This window comes from Mirounga leonina, unplaced genomic scaffold (genome assembly GCF_011800145.1).
Source record: "Mirounga leonina isolate KUSES-001 unplaced genomic scaffold, KU_Mleo_1.0 Mir_129, whole genome shotgun sequence".
NCBI classification, from domain to species: domain Eukaryota; kingdom Metazoa; phylum Chordata; class Mammalia; order Carnivora; family Phocidae; genus Mirounga; species Mirounga leonina.
The window spans coordinates 11156481-11174080 of record NW_023270323.1 but is presented as its reverse complement, the minus strand read 5'-3'; the positions used below and the strand labels follow the sequence as shown (position 1 = coordinate 11174080).

Sequence of the window (17600 nt, the reverse complement as noted above, 5' to 3'; positions counted from 1 at the left end):
TACACTTTGTCAGGGGAGACAAATATTAGTTAGAACAACTAACTAAACAAATGTTTCATTGTAATTATGATAAATGTTAAGAAGTCCAAGGTACCGAGAGCATTTAGCAGAGAAACTTTACCTAGTGTAGGGACCAATAAAGCTTTTCTTTTCAGCAGAATTTCATGTGGTTATTTTATTTTTTTACTATTCATTCTCAATAAAAGTTAAAAGTATGATGTTGAAGTATAGTTCTGTGACACTTTTTCTTCAGAAAGCTAGATTAATCTTACCATATGTGTAGCTATACTGTAATGTAACTTGAAATAAAACTCAGAGAACCTAGAACATTACCAGTAGGTACGTTAGGCTTATCCCTCTCAAGTATCAGCCACTGAAGAGGAAGGCTTTTATTTTTCTTTATGTTTACTAATGTTTTTAAAGTTATAGAATACATACTAGTTTGTTAAAATAAATCTAATTTATACAGAAATCAATGAGGTAAAAAGTAAAAGGCCTCTTACCCCATTTTCTAGGGAAACTCTTTGGTGTCTATGTCACTTTATGTATATTAGAGAGAAATTTTTGGAAAAATAAATACTGCCTGTATGTGTACACACACACACACACACACACATACACTTTTTTTAAACTAAAAATGCAGTTATTTTTTTATAATCTAAATACCAGTTTGCAAGTTGCATACTCTATATTCTGAACATCCATGAATATACACCTTTTGCATGTGGCATTGTATTTCATGTCATGGGTGTATCAAAATTTAATGTTTTTCTTTTATTGTATATCCAGTTTAGCTATACTTCTTTTACAAATGTAGCTCCAACAAATACTCTTATATGTATACCATTGGAAAATGTACATATTCCTAGAGGTTCGCTACCTAGAAGTAGGTTGCATATGCATATTTAAATTTTCGACAAGTGCTATCTATTTGCCCAAGTTTTACTAAAGTGTAGTCAGCCACGTAGATGTGACAGTGTTCTCACACCAGCAGTGGTGTGAAAAATTAACAGTCATTCTCATTTTTGTCAGCCACAGAGGTAGAAAACTACATTAAACTGCACATCCCTGAGCAACATGAGAATGTCTTTTCATATATTTATTAACTGTATTTCACTCTGAATTTCCAGTCTACTGGAAATTGTTGCACAGGAGTTTTAAATCTCTTTCTTACTAGCTTTTAGAAACTCTTTATTAGGGGGCGCCTGAGTGGCTCAGTTGGTTGAGCGGCTGCCTTCGGATCGGGTCATGATCCCAGGGTCCTGGGATCTAGTCCCATGTCGGGCTCCCCGCTCAGCGAGGAACCTGCTTCTCCCTCTGTCTCCTGGCTTGTGCTCTCACTCTCTCTCTCTGTCAAATAAATAAATAAATAAAATATTTAAAAAAAAAAAAAAGAAAAACTCTTTATTAGGGATGTTAACTCTTTGATTATTTTTTGTTATTTTTGCAAATATTTTCTCTCCAGTTGCTCGTTCCTCTTTTAAGTTTTCCTTGGTTTCACTTGCTAACATAAAACTTTTCTTCTTATAAATTTGCATCTGTAATTTTTTTACTGAAATTTATGATTTGTGTCTTTCTTAGGAAAGCTTTAAATGGCTCTTGATAAGAACTGTATTTATAAGGAATTTGGAGTTGCCTTCATAATTATTTGGAGTCCAAAAAATGCATTCTGGAAGGATAATATAAAATAAGTAAATAAATAACCATTAAATAAGGATCAAGGAGTTTTGGTGACTCAAATTATTTCTAGTGAGGGAATCGAGAAAGTCTTCACAGAGGAGACTCATTTGAAATAGGTATTGGAGAATGGAAATGGGGAGTTAAGGCAGGGGGGTATGCATTTTTATAGAAGATGCAACAGGAATGACCAAAAGAGGGGGCAAAGGAAACAGAAAGCACCTGCCGCATTTGTCGGGTCCTCATTTTGGCTCCAGGCCCTGGATCAGGTGTTGTGAATATGTTACCCTGTGTAAAATCTTCCCACAGTCATTACGAAAGACTCTGCAAGTATGTAAGCACAGCATGTGTGTCACTAACCTGTTATTCTCCTTGATGGATTTTGACTTCTAGGGCCTTCTACTCCTGTGCACATTGCCAATGGCATGAAAAACTACATGAAGAAAGCTTCCTTCCTTCAAGACAGTGCTATAGATTCTTCCGTAGATCACTGCTGGCCACATGGTACCGCAAGGCACATCTCAGAGAGCTCCTTTGGGCTGTCTGGGGGCATGCGGGAAGGAAGCCTGAGTTCTCAGGATTCCAGGACTGAAAGCGCCAGCTTGTCCCAGAGCCAGGTCAATGGTTTCTTTGCCAGCCCTGTAGGTGACCGAACCTGGCGGGAATCACAGCACGGCAGCCCTTCCCCTTCCGTGATATCCAAGACCACTGAGAAGAGGAGGACTTCTACTGACAGTAATCGAAGCAAAACTAAAAAAACAGGCACTTCTGATGCAACAGATTACTCTGACCGTGGAGATTCAGACATGGATGAAGCTACTTATTCCAGCAGTCAGGATCATCATACACCAAAAAAGGCATAGTTTAATTTGAATCTCTGGGGTTTTTTTCTTTTCATTTAATAAAGCAAACAACAGCAAATATATTACAGAGCAGAATAATCTACTATAAACTGCTTATGTTATTCTGGAAAGGAGGAATACTTTATGTACTGGGTTACTAACTGCTACTGCATTTGATGCTAACTTTCAGACAAATTAGCAGCTTTGAATACTAACTCTAAAATGGCTATCATTCTGGAAATTTGCAACCTGGTTACAGAAAGGAATGAATAATCAGGTTATGATTATTTTCTACAAGTTATGTCTTGCATACTTAATGTTTATATTAATAAGAGAATTTAATATCTGAAAAAGTTGTTCCTAAATAGTTCGTATAATGGGCAGGTGACTTTACTGTTGATAGCCCAAATTCTTGTGAAGTTCTGAACATATGAAAATAATAAGAACAACAACATACAAAATTGCTCATTTCCTAGAAATGATATAAATGTAAACTCATACTCACAAGTGGATTCAGAAAAGAACCTTAAGCTATTTATTCCCCGAGGAACCAACATTCCTCATAAGAGGGTTGTGCCCTTACAAATGGGGCTAAGCTGTTGTGCCTGTGTTTATATTGGATTTGTAAATATAAGCAAAGTAAACATGAGGCCTAATCATCTTAGAGGTCCCAGTTGAAAGCTGCTACTTGATATATATTGATTTTTAAAGGAAATAGAAATACTTTCTAAATGTGGGAGCATAAAAAACATTGGACAAGGATTATGTAAAAGCCAGATTTGAACTGGGCTCTGGGCTTCCCTCTGCCTTATCTAGCTGTTTGACCTGAAGCAAGCCCTTTAATCTCTAGACCTCAATTTCCTCAACCATCAACTATAAAGGCATTGGATTAGGTGATCTCTGAGATGGCTTCCAGCCCTCATGATCTTTGAATTTACTCTATCCCTTAATATCTTGCTTTTCCTTAATTTTTCCAAAAAACACATACTGATCTTCCAGTAGTAATTCATTTTGACTCTAACAAGAAATCCTTTTGTTTGTTTTTCTTTGTTAAGGAATCTTCCTCCTCAATGAATACATCCAACAAAATGAATTTTAAAACTTTTCCTTCATCACCTCCTAAACCTGGAGATATCTTTGAGGTTGAACTGGCTAAAAATGATAACAGCTTGGGGATAAGTGTCACGGTACTGTTTGACAAGGTTTTCAAATGTTTTCTCTTCTCCATTTCCAGCAGCCTATTATATGCCAATTTATTAATTTAATTATTTTGCTTCAAAAGGGAAACCTGTCAAATATTTCCCAAATTAAAAATTAAATTACATCTTAAAACTTTTTTAAAAAACGTGTGCTAATGATTTTTCCTGTGGTTTAAAAGAAATTAGACAAATGCTTCTTATTTAAACCCCATAGATTTCATAGTGCTTAATCTGAATACAAGACTAAAAAAATACAAAATTAATAAGTATGTTTTGCATACATTTGACATTTCTGCGTGAGCATCGAATAATATATTTTAACCTATATCATAAATAAATTCTAATATATATTTACATGCCCTTTCTCTCCATAATATATCTTAATTGTAAACATGACTACTATATTAAACTTAGAGGTTCCCAAGGAACATACATGCTTTTACAGTCTTAAAATACGAGCATAGGCTACTTGATGAAAATACTTTAGAATTCTATTCTATTAATTCTAAATTGTAACATTATCATTTATGACATTTGAAGGATATTGTTAGTTAGGAAAAGCCATTTTAAAACATGGTAGAAATAGCACTATTAACATAGAGGTCAAAAAGAAAACCTAATTTTCAAGCACTTTTAAAAATATTGTAACTCTTTACCTCTTGCCCTTGACTTCTTTAGAATTTTATTATCTTCATTTTGTGAAGGGAAATAAAAGCTGTGCATCCACAAGAGATAGAGAATCTACTCAATTAGATCTCATTTACAGTGTAACAAAACTAACCTACCAAAGCCTTTTAAAATGAAAAAAAAAGTTCCTTGACTCATAGATTTGCAAGTTGCAGTTTAGCAAATATGATCTGAAGTAAATTATTCTATATGCTGTTTTTTCCTGACAGTCATGTTCTCATACTAATTTCGCATAGATGGATTTTGTTTTCTGCTTGCTCATAATGCATGGTGTAGACTTAGAAAGGGAGAGCGATTCATATAGTCAAGGTCTGGCATGTTGTTTTCTGAGTAAAGAGTTTTTCTAGAGTAACTGTTTTACATTTGGAAAACTTGGCTAGAAATATTCTTGGGTTTTGAATTAATTGCATGTGCTGATGTGTTGCAGCTTTGGCTGATGAACTTCCTGCTTTCTAGGTCTCAGATTTGAAAGATGGAGTGTGAAATTTTCCATATGACAAAATGTTATTTTATTTGCCTTTTTCCACTTAGGGAGGTGTGAATACCAGTGTCCGACATGGTGGCATTTATGTGAAAGCCGTTATTCCCAAGGGAGCAGCTGAGTCCGATGGTAGAATTCACAAAGGTAGAGTGTTTGTGTGTGTACAGGAATTATACATAGGATTATTACTTCAACAAATAAATAAGAAATTACAAAGTTGATAGAGACCTTCAAATATTCATAATATAAAATAAGAACTTTTTTTTTTTAAAGATTTTGTTTACTTACTCATAAGAGACGGGGGGGGGGGGCAGAGGGAGAAGCAGGCTCCCCGCCGAGCAGGGAGCCCGATGCGGGGCTCAATCCCAGGACCCTGGGATCATGACCTGAGCCAAAGGCAGACGCTTAACCATCTGAGCCACCCAGGCACCCAGAACATATTTTTTTTAAAGACTAAAGCATTATTTTAAGACTAAAGCATTAAAAAACTCCCTGATGTCATTCCAGAAACTTCTTTGCAGCCTATTCTCTAGTATCAGAAAATATCTTGACAGTGTTTTATTTCGTGTTTTGTACTTTCTAAGAAGCAAATTGCCAGAAAATGGGAAAGGAATAGTGCCCTTGTAAAAACACTGACATCTACATTTTTAATAAAAACTAACTAGGTTAATTCTCTCCAATCTCTCTACATTTGTAGTCAGTTTATCTTTTTCCATGATTTACATAGATTCTATAATACATACAATATCTTGTTCAAAATTTTATTTAAGATTGATCATAGAATTTGAAAAGAAAGTAGATACATGAGTTTGTCCAGAATTTGTCTGAATCTGTCCTCAAATAAATTAATATAAAACAGGGCGCCTGGGTGGCTCAGTTGGTTAAGCGACTGCCTTCGGCTCAGGTCATGATCCTGGAGTCCTGGGATCGAGTCCCGCATCAGGCTCCCTGCTGAGCAGGGAGTCTGCTTCTCCCTCTGACCCTCCTCCCTCTCATGCTCTCTGTCTCTCATTCTCTCTGTCTCAAATAAATAAATAAAATCTTTAAAAAAAAATAATATAGAACAATACCACAAGATATTAAAAAGCATATAGAATCTTTATCTTATCATTTGCTTTTTTCCAAAATTACTGCTTAATTTTATAGGTGATCGTGTCCTTGCTGTCAACGGAGTTAGTCTGGAAGGAGCTACCCATAAGCAAGCTGTGGAAACACTGAGAAATACAGGACAGGTAATAACAGCTCATTATACCAACCTTTTAAGATATGTTAGAAGAACATAATAATGTGTGAATAATATCTGTCTCACTGAGGTCTCCAAATTTGTTAGTCAAGAAACCAAGCCTGACTGACGTAAATGTTCTGGTATTTTCTTTTCCTTCAAATTGGCAAGCAAGGATTATGACAGGTTTTTCACTGAGGAAACTTGGCTTTCTATATCACATTTAGCCCTAATATTACCAGATCTGACAGGAGAAAGGATGGAGATTGAATTTTTAAAATTTTTTGTAAATATCTACAAATATCTAGTGATTTTCACTTCTAGTCATTTTTCAGCTCAAAGGCTAAATTATTTTCTGAAGTTTACCAATTTATTTATAATGGTCTGTATTATAGTGGTGATTTTATTCTAGTGCCCAAATTTCCTATAATATGTTTATATTCTAGAAGAGAAATTTTTTTTTAAGAGAGAGAAAGCAAGGGAGGGGCAGAGGGAGAGACCAAAAAAAAAACCCTTCATTTTGAAATTTTCAATCCCTTGCTTTGTTATTTTATTTTTTTCTTCCTCTACCTATATTTTGGTGGACCAAGTAATTACTGTAAATGATTTTATACCATCAACTCTACAAAGTCCTAAAAACTTATCTACTTTCTTATAATTCTTCTTAATGAAGTGCTATTCCATTTGTCCAGGTGGTTCATCTGTTACTAGAAAAGGGGCAGTCTCCAGCATCCAAAGAACATGTCCCCATGACCCCACAGTGCACCCTTCCAGATCCAGATGCCCAAGGTCAAGCCCCAGAAAAAATGAAGAAAATGACTCATGTCAAAGACTACAGCTTTGTCACTGAAGGTCAGGCCTTGAGAGACTGTCATCTCACTTTAACTTCTTACTGACTTACTCAAAATTTAATTTTTATATATTGGATCATAATTCACACCTGAGTCTCATTACTCTTGTCAACTGTAAATAATCTGATGGAGCACTATACCAATTTTTTTTTAAGACACATATTTGTACCTCTTAGAGTTTGAAAGACCTTGGATAATGAAGTCATGCATAAAGCAAATTATGGCCACCTAATAGTGCAAAATTCAAATGAAATTTTCAAGGGAAGAAATAAATATAAATAATTGCTGAGAATGACTTTAAATCCACGTGAAACCTTGACTCTTAACATTTTCCTTATTTTGGTTTAATTTTATGGATTTGTCAGGCTAACCTTAGGCAGAAATTCACCTCATAGTTCCCAAGTAGTGGTCTTTCTTAAAAATTTTGCAAGCCCTTAGACATACCACTACTTGGTTGTAAAATAAGAAAATTAAGAATGATGTAGTACTGAGTTTTTCAAAAGGCTAAAGTGTTCCTAATACAAAAGTACCCTTTATTCTGAGATTCCATTTATCTCATTTTTAGGGACATAAATGTCCTTTACTTTATAAATGATGGTGGTGGTATATAGTCATTGTTTTGTCTTTTATTTTAAATCCTTATTTGATTGCCAAATGTTAGTACCTCTGAATTAGTCAAAAAAATAAGGAGAAAAAATAGCCAAGCCTGTATTATTTTATCTGATTATGAAAATAAAATTAGCGTACTCACTTTATCTCACTGCCTGATATTCTTTATTTTTTCTATCACTCCTTTAAATGTGTTTTTTCATTCTTTTCTGGTTATTAGTCTTTCAGTTTCTTTTGTTGATGAGAATTTCTTTATAATGCCATTGAAGTTTACTGGAGTAAAGTATGCCTCACTAAAACATTAGAATGTCAACTTACTTTCCTCTACCCTTCTCTAACATTTGTTCTGCTCTTCTTACCATCTCTCCCTATTTCCTTCATTCTCCTTTCCCAGATTTTTCTCTTTTTTTATGTTATTCTGCGGTCTTTTAAAATACATGGGATTAAAGCATAATTTTATTTTCAGAACCTTGATATCAAAACCCTCTCCTGTTCAAGTAGCTTAGTTCATGCAGCTTAGTTTATTGTTTTCTTAATGACAGAGAGTGTGAGGTTGGATTTGAATACAGAATAAAAGTACAGTAAGTGCCTATAAAGCTGTACATTTTCTGAGAAAATGGGCTTTTGAAGATGTGTCTAAAAGTATATATGTTTGTATGTTCATATGTTCATCTTAACATAGCATGTTAAGAATATTTAATTTTTTTATATCTTTTTTTTTTCCTCTCCAGAGAATACGTTTGAGGTAAAATTGTTTAAAAATAGCTCAGGTCTAGGATTCAGTTTTTCTCGAGACGACAGTCTGATTCCTGAACAAATGAATGCCAGCATCGTAAGGGTTAAAAAGCTCTTTCCTGGACAGCCAGCAGCAGAAAGTGGAAAAATTGATGTGGGAGATGTTATCTTGAAAGTGAATGGAGCCTCCTTGAAAGGACTATCTCAGCAGGTGAGCCCCTAGGTGTTAAATGTAGCACTTTTAATAATGAGATGGATTGGCCTTTTGTAATGATTTCATAATACTGACTTAACTGTATCTTCATTTATCATTCATGGTACCCCTAGGAAGTCATATCTGCTCTCAGGGGAACATCTCCAGAAGTATCCTTGCTGCTCTGTAGACCTTCACCTGGTATGCTACCGGAAATTGACCCTGCTCTTTTGGTGAGACCTGTGAGAAGTCTATATTTTTATAGAATAGCAATTGAGTGATTAATTCAGCTGTAGTGGTTTCATCATTGATTGATCTTCTGGGTTTCATCCTACTTTATTCTTTAGCTAGGAATTTTGTGTGGGTCATGTAGCCTCTGAGTATATTCTACATTTGTAATATAAAGTAATTCAATTCACTTTCTTATCTCTCCTTTCCACTTCTAGAATTCTAGTATTTTAGGAGTTTGTTTTCTAAGCAGAATTAGAAAGGGAAAGATACAAAATAATGGTTACAAAACCCTTTTGTCCATTTCTTCATTGAGCCAAACTGGGAAGCATAATTCTCATTCTGAGCTAGTTTAGATAAAAATGAAAATTATTTAAGAATTTTTGCCCTTATTTTTAATAGCGGAAATTACAGAGTAAGCAATATGCTTGTCCATTTCCCTTTCTTATGTCAGAGAAACAGCTAAAGGATCCAAAATCTATTCTAATGGTTATTTATAAATTACATCCATACGTAGATGAACAATAATATAATTGAAGAAAGACAACTTTTGTCCTGTCTACTTAAAAGGGTATTCCATTAAAAATAAACATGACCCCTGGGTATGAAAGGCAGGAGTGTCTAGCCCCAGAAACTTTGGCTTTTATATCAGGGAGGGGGGTAGTGTTAGGACATTAATAGGAAAGCATCGTTTCTGAAGGTGTATTATAAACAGCATTTTATGAGAATACATTGATTTTGGGCACCAGGTAGGAAGAACTGAATGGAACTCTCTTAATGAGTATGTAAATTGATACAATCTTTCTGGAAAGCAATCTGGAAATATTTAACAAGGCCTTTAAGAACATCCTATGGGCTGATTATTAAATAGAAAATTACAAGGAGGAGCACCTGGGTGGCTCAGTCAGTTGAGCCGGCTGGCTACCTTCAGCTCAGGTCATGATTCCAGTGTCCTGGGATCAAGCCCCGCATCAGACTCCCTGCTTGGCGGGAAGCCTAATTCTCCCTCTTCGTCCCATTTGTGCTCTCTGTCGCTATCTCTGTCTCTGTCTCTGTCTCTCTCTCTCAAATAAATTAATAAAATCTTTTAAAAAATAGAAAATTACAAGGAAATAATGAGAAACTGAGGTGAAAATGTCCATACAAAGAATCTCTGGGGCACCTGGGTGGCTCAGTCGTTAAGCATCTGCCTTCGGCTCAGGTCATGATCCCAGGGTCCTGGGATCAAGCACCGCATCAGGCTCCCTGCTCAGCAGGAGGCCTGTTTCTCCCTCTCACACTCCCTCTGCTTGTGTTCCCTCTCTCGCTGTGTCTCTCTCTGTCAAATAAATAAATAAGATCTTAAAAAAAAAAAAAAATCTCTGGATTTCTATTAACAGTAAAAGTTAGATACAGTTCTCTGTAAAATAAAAGAATTCTGAAATAAATGAAAGGTATAGCCATCTGTGGGATCATTACACAGTTTTATGCAGTTTTTTTTCAAAGCATATTTAAGGACTTCAGAAAATATTAATGATAGAAACCTAAATTTGAAAGTAAGTTACAGGGGTGCCTGGCTGGCTCAATCGGTGGAGCATGTGACTCTTGATCTCTAGGTCGGGAGTTTGAGCCCCACATTGGGTGTAGAGAGTACTTAAAAATAAAATCTTCAAAAAAAAGTAGGATACAAAGTACAATATATAGTATAAGTCATGTAATATTAACAGTTATATTTATATATGGTTTTTCTCTCTAATGAGCATAAATTACCTTTATTGTCAAAATATAATTGCATATTTTAATAAAAAGTGCTGTTCAGCATGTTCCTTTTCAATTAAGTGGGTTTTTTTTAAGATTTTATTTGTTTATTTGGGTGAGAGAGAGAGCACACAAGCAGAGGGAGGGGCAGAAGCAGACTCCCCGCTGAGCTGGGAGCCCAACTCAGAGCTTGATCCCAGGAACCCAGGATCACAACCTGAGCCGACACCAGACACTTAACCGACTGAGCCACCCAGGGGCCACTCAATTAAGTGTTCTAAGTTAATATAAGTTGTCACACTCTGATCTCTTTCAATGTGTGCATTACAGACCCCACTGCACTCTCCAGCACAAGTACTTCCAAACAACACCAAAGACTCCTCTCAACCAGCATGTGTGGAGCAAGGCACCAGCTCAGATGAAAATGAAATGTATGACAAAAGCAAGAAACAATGCACATCCCCATCCAGGAGAGACAGTTACAGTGACAGTAGTGGGAGTGGAGAAGACTTGGTGAAAGCTCCAGCAAAGATACCAAAGAGGAGCTGGAGTTCATCTTTGCATCAGACTCTAAACAATATGGGATCACAGGCACAAAGTCAACATGAAACATCTAAGAGTAAAGAAGATGCCATTTGTACCATGTTTTACTATCCTCAGAAAATACCCAGTAAAGCAGAACTTGAGGACAGGTATTGTCAATATTATATGTAGCACTCAAAGCAACTGGTTATTGTGAGTAATGGGAGTAGCAACCTACATTTCTCTAAGGATGAAATATGTCTATGTGTAAATGAACTTCACAGTGATCAGGGAGATGATGACTATATTAGATACCTAGTTATTGTGACTGACAGTGTTAGTTAGCAAACCAGTAAGCGCTCTAGCCTTTTGACCTGAGATTTGCTGATCTCCTGAGCATATTTAGTTGAAATTGGGAAAGTTGTTTGCATTTCATCATCATTCATATTACTTAAAAGAGAGAGAAGAGACCTGTTTAGATAGTGATGGGCAAAAGAGTAGGGAGTACAAACATAAAGGGAAGTCATTGGGAAGGAAGAGACAGAGAGTTTAAAAAGATAAGATATAAAACTGCAGAAGATGGGGAAAGATGATTGAAAGCATAAAGGCAAAAAAAAAAAAAGAAAGACTACATTTATACCTCTAACAGTTATTCATACATTTTATTATTTGGTTACATCTTTATGTATATCCAGGTGCAACCATATTTGTTCAAGGTCTTGGGTGTTTGGGGTTTTTTCCCCATTTTATCATCCAAAATAACCACAGAAATAAGACTTGTATTCTTTTTTTTTTTTTTTTACAATTTTTTTTAAATTTTATTTTATTATGTTGTATTAATCACCATACATTACATCATTAGGTTTTGATGTACTTTTCCATGGTTGTTTGCGTATAACACCCAGTGCGCCATTCAATACTTGCCCTCTTAAATACCCATCACCAGGCTAACCCATCCCCCCCCACCCCCCTCCCCTCTAGAACCCTCAGTTTGTTTCTCAGAGTCCATAGTCTCTCATGGTTTGTTTTCCCAACACCATTTGTTGAAGAGACTGTCTTTTTTCCACTGGACATTCTTTCCTGCTTTGTTGAAGATTAGTTGACCATACAGTTGAGGGTCCATTTCTGGGCTCTCTATTCTGTTCCATTGATCTATGTGTCTGTCTTTGTGCCAGTACCATACTGTCTTGGTGATTACAGCTTTGTAATAGAGCTTGAAGTCCGGAATTGTGATGCCACCAGCTTTGCTTTTCTTTTTCAACATTCCTCTGGCTATTAGGGGTCTTTTCTGGTTCCATACAAATTTTAGGATTAATTTGTTCCATTTCTTTGAAAAAAGTGGATGGTATTTTGATAGGGATTGCATTAAATGTGTAGATTACTCTAGGTAGCATTGACATCTTCACAATATTTGTTCTTCCAATCCATGAGCAGGGAACGTTTTTCCACTTCTTTGTGTCTTCCTCAATTTCTTTCATGAGGATTTTATAGTTTTCTGAGTACAGATTCTTTGCCTCTTTGGTTAGATTTATTCCTAGGTATCTTATGGTTTTGGGTGCAACTGTAAATGGGATCGACTCCTTAATTTCTCTTTCTTCTGTCTTCTTGTTGGTGTATAGAAATGCAACTGATTTCTGTGCATTGATTTTATATCCTGCCACTTTACTGAATCCCTGTTATGAATTCTAGCAGTTTTGGGGTGGAGTCTTTTGGGTTTTCCACATAAAGTATCATATCATCTGCAGAGAGTGAGAGTTTGACTTCTTCTTTGCCGATTCGGATGCCTTTTATTTCTTTTTGTTGTCTGATTCCTGTGGCTAGGACTTCTAGTACTGTGTTGAATAACAGTGGTGATAGTGGACATCCCTGCCGCGTTCCTGACCTTAGGGGGAAAGCGCTCAGTTTTTTCCCATTGAGAATGATATTCGCTGTGGGTTTTTCATAGATGGCTTTTATGATATTGAGGTATGTACCATCTATCCCTAAACTCTGAAGAGTTTTAATCAAGAAAGGATGCTGTACTTTATCAAATGCTTTTTCTGCATCTATTGAGAGGATCATATGGTTCTTGTTCTTTCTTTTATTAATGTTGTGTATCACATTGATTTGCAGATGTTGAACCAACCTTGCAGCCCAGGAGTAAATCCCACTTGGTCGTGGTGAATAATCCTTTTAATGTACTGTTGGATCCTATTGGCTAGTATTTTGGTGAGAATTTTTGCATCCATGTTCATCAGGGATATTGGTCTGTAATTCTCCTTTTTGATGGAATCTTTGTCTGATTTTGGGATCAAGGTAATGCTGGCCTCATAAAATGAGTTTGGAAGTTTTCCTTCCATTTCTATTTTTTGGAACGGTTTCAGAAAGAATAGGTGTTAATTCTTCTTTAAATGTTTGGTAGAATTCCCCTGGGAAGCCATCTGGCCCTGGGCTCTTGTTTTTGGGGAGATTTTTGATTACTGCTTCAATTTCCTTAGTGGTCATAGGTCTGCTCAGGTTTTTTATTTCATCCTGGTTCAGTTTTGGTAGTTTATACATCTCTAGGAATGTATCCATTTCCTCCAGATTATCTAATTTGCTGGCATATAGTTGGTCATAATATGTTCTTATAATTGTTTGTATTTCTCTGGTGTTGGTTTTGATCTCTCCTCTTTCATTCATGATTTTATTTATTTGGGTCCTTTCTCTTTTCTTTTTGATAAGTCTGGCCAGGGGTTTATCAATCTTATTAATTCTTTCAAAGAACCAGCTCCTAGTTTTGTTGATCTGTTCTACTGTTCTTTTGGTTTCTATTTCATTGATTTCTGCTCTAATCTTTATTATTTCTCTTCTCCTGCTGGATTTAGGCTTTATTTGCTGTTCTTTCTACAGCTCCTTTAGGTGTAGTGTTAGGTTTTGTAGAAAGACTTTTATTGCTATATACTTTCCTCTTAGGACTGCCTTTGCTGCATCCCAAAGATTTTGAACAGTTGTGTTTTCATTTTCTTTGGTTTCATGAATTTTTTAAATTCTTCTTTAATTTCCTGGTTGACCCATTCATTCTTTAGTAGGATGCTGTTTAGCCTCCATGTATTTGAGTTCTTTCCGACTTTCCTCTTGTGAATGAGTTCTAGTTTCAAAGCATTGTGGTCTGAAAATATGCAGGGAATGATCCCAGTCTTTTGGTACTTGTTGAGACCTGATTTGTGACCTAGGATGTGATCTATTCTGGAGAATGTTCCATGGGCACTAGAGAAGAATGTGTATTCTCTTGCTTTGGGATGGAATGTTCCGAATGTATCTCTGAAGTCCATTTGGTCCAGTGTGTCATTTAAAGTTTTTATTTCCTTGTTGATCTTTTGCTTAGATGATCTGTCCATTTCAGTGAGGGGGGTGTTAAAGTCCCCCACTATTATTGTATTGTTGTCAATGTGTTTCTTTGCTTTTGTTATTAACTGCCTTATATAATTGGCTGCTCCCATATTAGGGGCATAGATATTTACAATTGTTAGATCTTCTTGTTGGATAGACCCTTTAAGTATGATATAGTGTCCTTCTTCATCTCTTAATACAGTCTTTGGTTTAAAATCTAATTTGTCTGATATAAGGATTACAACCCCAGCTTTCTTTTCCTGCCCATTAGCATGGTAAATGGTTTTCCACCCTTCACTTTCAATCTGGGGGAGTCTTTGGGTCTAAAATGCGTCTCTTGCAGACAGCATATTGATGGGTCTTGTTTTTTTTATCCAATCTGATAGCCTATGTCTTTTGATTGGGGCATTTAGCCCCATTTACATTCAGGGTAACTATTGAATGATATGAATTTAGTGCCATTGTATTGGCTGTAAAGTGACTGTTATTGTATATTGTCTCTGTTCCTTTCTGGTCTATGTTACTTTTAGGCTCTCTCCTTGCTTAGAGGACCCCTTTCAACATTTCCTGTAGCGTTGGTTTTGTGTTTGCAAATTCTTTTAGTTTTTGTTTGTCCTGGAAGCTTTTTATCTCTCCTTCTATTTTCAGTGACAGCCTAGCTGGATAAAGTATTCTTGGCTGCATATTTTTCTCGTTTAGTGCTCTGAATATAACATGCCAGTCCTTTCTGGCCTGCCAGGTCTCTGTGGATAGGTCTGCTGCCAAACTAATGTTTCTACCATTGTAGGTTATAGATCTCTTGTCCCAAGCTGCTTTCAGGATTTTCTTTTTGTCTCTGAGACTCGTAAGTTTTACTATTAGATGTTGGGGTGTTGACCTATGTTTATTGATTTCGAGGTGGGTTCTCTGTGCCTCCTGGATTTTGATGCCTGTTTCCTTCCCCAAATTAGGGAAGTTCTCTGCTATAATTTGCTCCATTATACCTTCTGCCCCTCTCTCTCTTTCTTCTTCCTCTGAGATCCCAATTATTCTAATATTGTTTTGTCTTATGGTATCACTTATCTCTCGAATTCTGCCCTCGTGATCCAGTAGTTGTTTATCTCTCTTTTTCTCAGCTTCTTTATTCTCCATCATTTGGTCTTCTGTATCACTAATTCTCTCTTCTGCCTCATTTATCATAGTGGCTAGAGCCTCCATTTTTGATTGCACATCATTAATAGCCTTTTTGATTTTGACTTGGTTAGATTTTAGTTCTTTTATTTCTCCAGAAAGGGTTTCTCTAGTATCTTCCATGCTTTTTTCAAGCCCAGCTAGTATCTTTATAATTGTCATTCTGAACTCTAGTTCTGACATCTTACGAATGTCCGTATTGATTAGGTCCCTGGCAATCAGTACTGCCTCTTGTTCTTTTTTTTTGAGGTGAGTTTTTCTGTCTTGTCATTTTGTCCAGAGGAGAATAGATGAATGAAAGAACAAAATGCCAACAGATTTGTATTCTTTTCTTATTTTTTTTTCTTATTTGGTTGAAACACACATTAGGCTTCTGATAACAGTAGCTTCAGCCTTGAATTAACAACTAGGAATCAAAAGTATATTTTTTAACCTGTCTTACTAATTTATGCAGCTTAAAGAGCTTCAAAATAAAACCTGGACAGAGAATAAAAATTGGTAATGTTAGCATATAACAGATATGAAATGAATTCGTAGTCCAGAGTCAGGCAAAAAATAGCTAGGATTGCAATCAAATGCAGACATGAATATTTGTTAAGCATTTTCGGTTTGTGGCACAAACTTACTATATTGGATTGAAAGGTATTTGAAAATAGTCTTGCTTTTTTGTCTGTGTAGCAATCCTCCTTCCCCTCTACCACCGGATATGACTCTTGGAGAATCTGCTTCCACTAATTCAATGGATAAATATCATACATATCACATTGCTGAACCAACTAGACAAGAAAGCTTGACATCTTTGAAAAATGACTTGGAAAACCACCTTGAAGACTTTGAGCTGGTGAGTTGTTTCCTCTGTATTAAGAAAATTCCGTATTTTCTCAAGTAAGATGTAGTCACACACAATTTCCCTTTAGGGAAAAGGCAGTCTTTTAAAGTAGCTTCATATCCATGGCTAGTAGATAACATGTCTGGTGTGTTTCTGTGCTGTGAATCCAAGGGAAAGGCAAAAAGACCCGGGTAATAAATCCTGACCCTACCACTTACTTGCGGTAATTGGGTAGATGCCTGTAGAATTACTTAATTCTTCTGAGCCTTAGTAGTTCTGGCTATAAAATGGGGCTAGTAACCTCATAGTATTGTGGTAAGGATTAAATGAAATATACGTAGAGCACCTAAGACAGTATCTGCTATTTCCCAAATTCTGATGAGTTACCTTTTTAATTTTTAATCAAGTTTGCATGTAATTTTTTTCTCCTCCACACTTTTTTGTGTGTGCCCAAATGGAATCCTTTACATTGTACTAATAGCCCTAGGACTTCTAAACCTTTACATTCAGTATGGAAGCCGAATGTTCAAGAATAATATCCTTTACCTTGATTGAAATCAGCCTTTTTCAATATTGTTTTTATCATCCAAGTAATAAATATTTATTGTAGGAAAATTAAAAAACAAAGAAAAAAGATTAAAGCCATTGATAATCTCACCACATAAAAATCGTAAAAATCATTTTGGAATTAATCTCTCCAGATACCTGGTTTGCCTAGAAGCGTGTGTGTGTGTGTAACATCTACATCTTCAGTTTCGTTCTCAGCAGTAGAAAATAATCTTTTCTCAGAAAGAAGAAAATCTTTGAATGATTTCCTTTAGAAGTGTGTCATCACCCTATAAGCTATAAGCAACCTTCATATCTCATTCAAAATCTTTTTTAAAAAAGTTTTTTTATATAATTAAATGATGTTGTAATATTTAGTCACCAAAGGCTTCGTGTTTGTACAAGAAAACCTTTTCTTTTATGGCTCTTGGCATCTATCTTGACTGTTTAGAAATATATAAAGAATTTTTCTGAAACTTGCGCTGAAAATATATTCCTTAATCATCAACGTATAACCACCAATGTGTCCTTGTTTATCCTGAAAATACAAAAGCTGAAGCATGAGTAAGTTTTGTCTCAGCTGTCTAGACAAACACATAGTGTTGTATCTAAACCCAACTTTTACATGGGAGTACATTCTATCTAGAATTGGATAGACCTAGCTTCTTCACTTGGTTAAGATCAGTAACCTTTTAAGGTTTGATTTCCTCCTCTTTTATTC

General features: G+C 35.8%; 1 protein-coding gene across 8 annotated transcripts in view; it reads left to right on the top strand.

Moving 5' to 3' along the window:
- Nucleotides 1-17600, top strand: part of PTPN13 (protein tyrosine phosphatase non-receptor type 13) — a 208497-nt gene that overhangs the window by 158259 nt on the left and 32638 nt on the right. For 4 of the 8 annotated variants that reach the window (XM_035004583.1, XM_035004585.1, XM_035004588.1 and 1 more), the window contains 9 exons: nt 2071-2534; nt 3575-3721; nt 4937-5030; nt 6033-6118; nt 6801-6960; nt 8300-8514; nt 8631-8729; nt 10792-11153; nt 16183-16345. In XM_035004583.1, coding sequence (XP_034860474.1) covers nt 2071-2534; nt 3575-3721; nt 4937-5030; nt 6033-6118; nt 6801-6960; nt 8300-8514; nt 8631-8729; nt 10792-11153; nt 16183-16345 — 1790 coding nt within the window. The remainder of the gene's footprint in view (nt 1-2070; nt 2535-3574; nt 3722-4936; nt 5031-6032; nt 6119-6800; nt 6961-8299; nt 8515-8630; nt 8730-10791; nt 11154-16182; nt 16346-17600) is intronic. The other 4 variants (XM_035004584.1, XM_035004586.1, XM_035004590.1 and 1 more) reach the window with 2 other exon arrangements.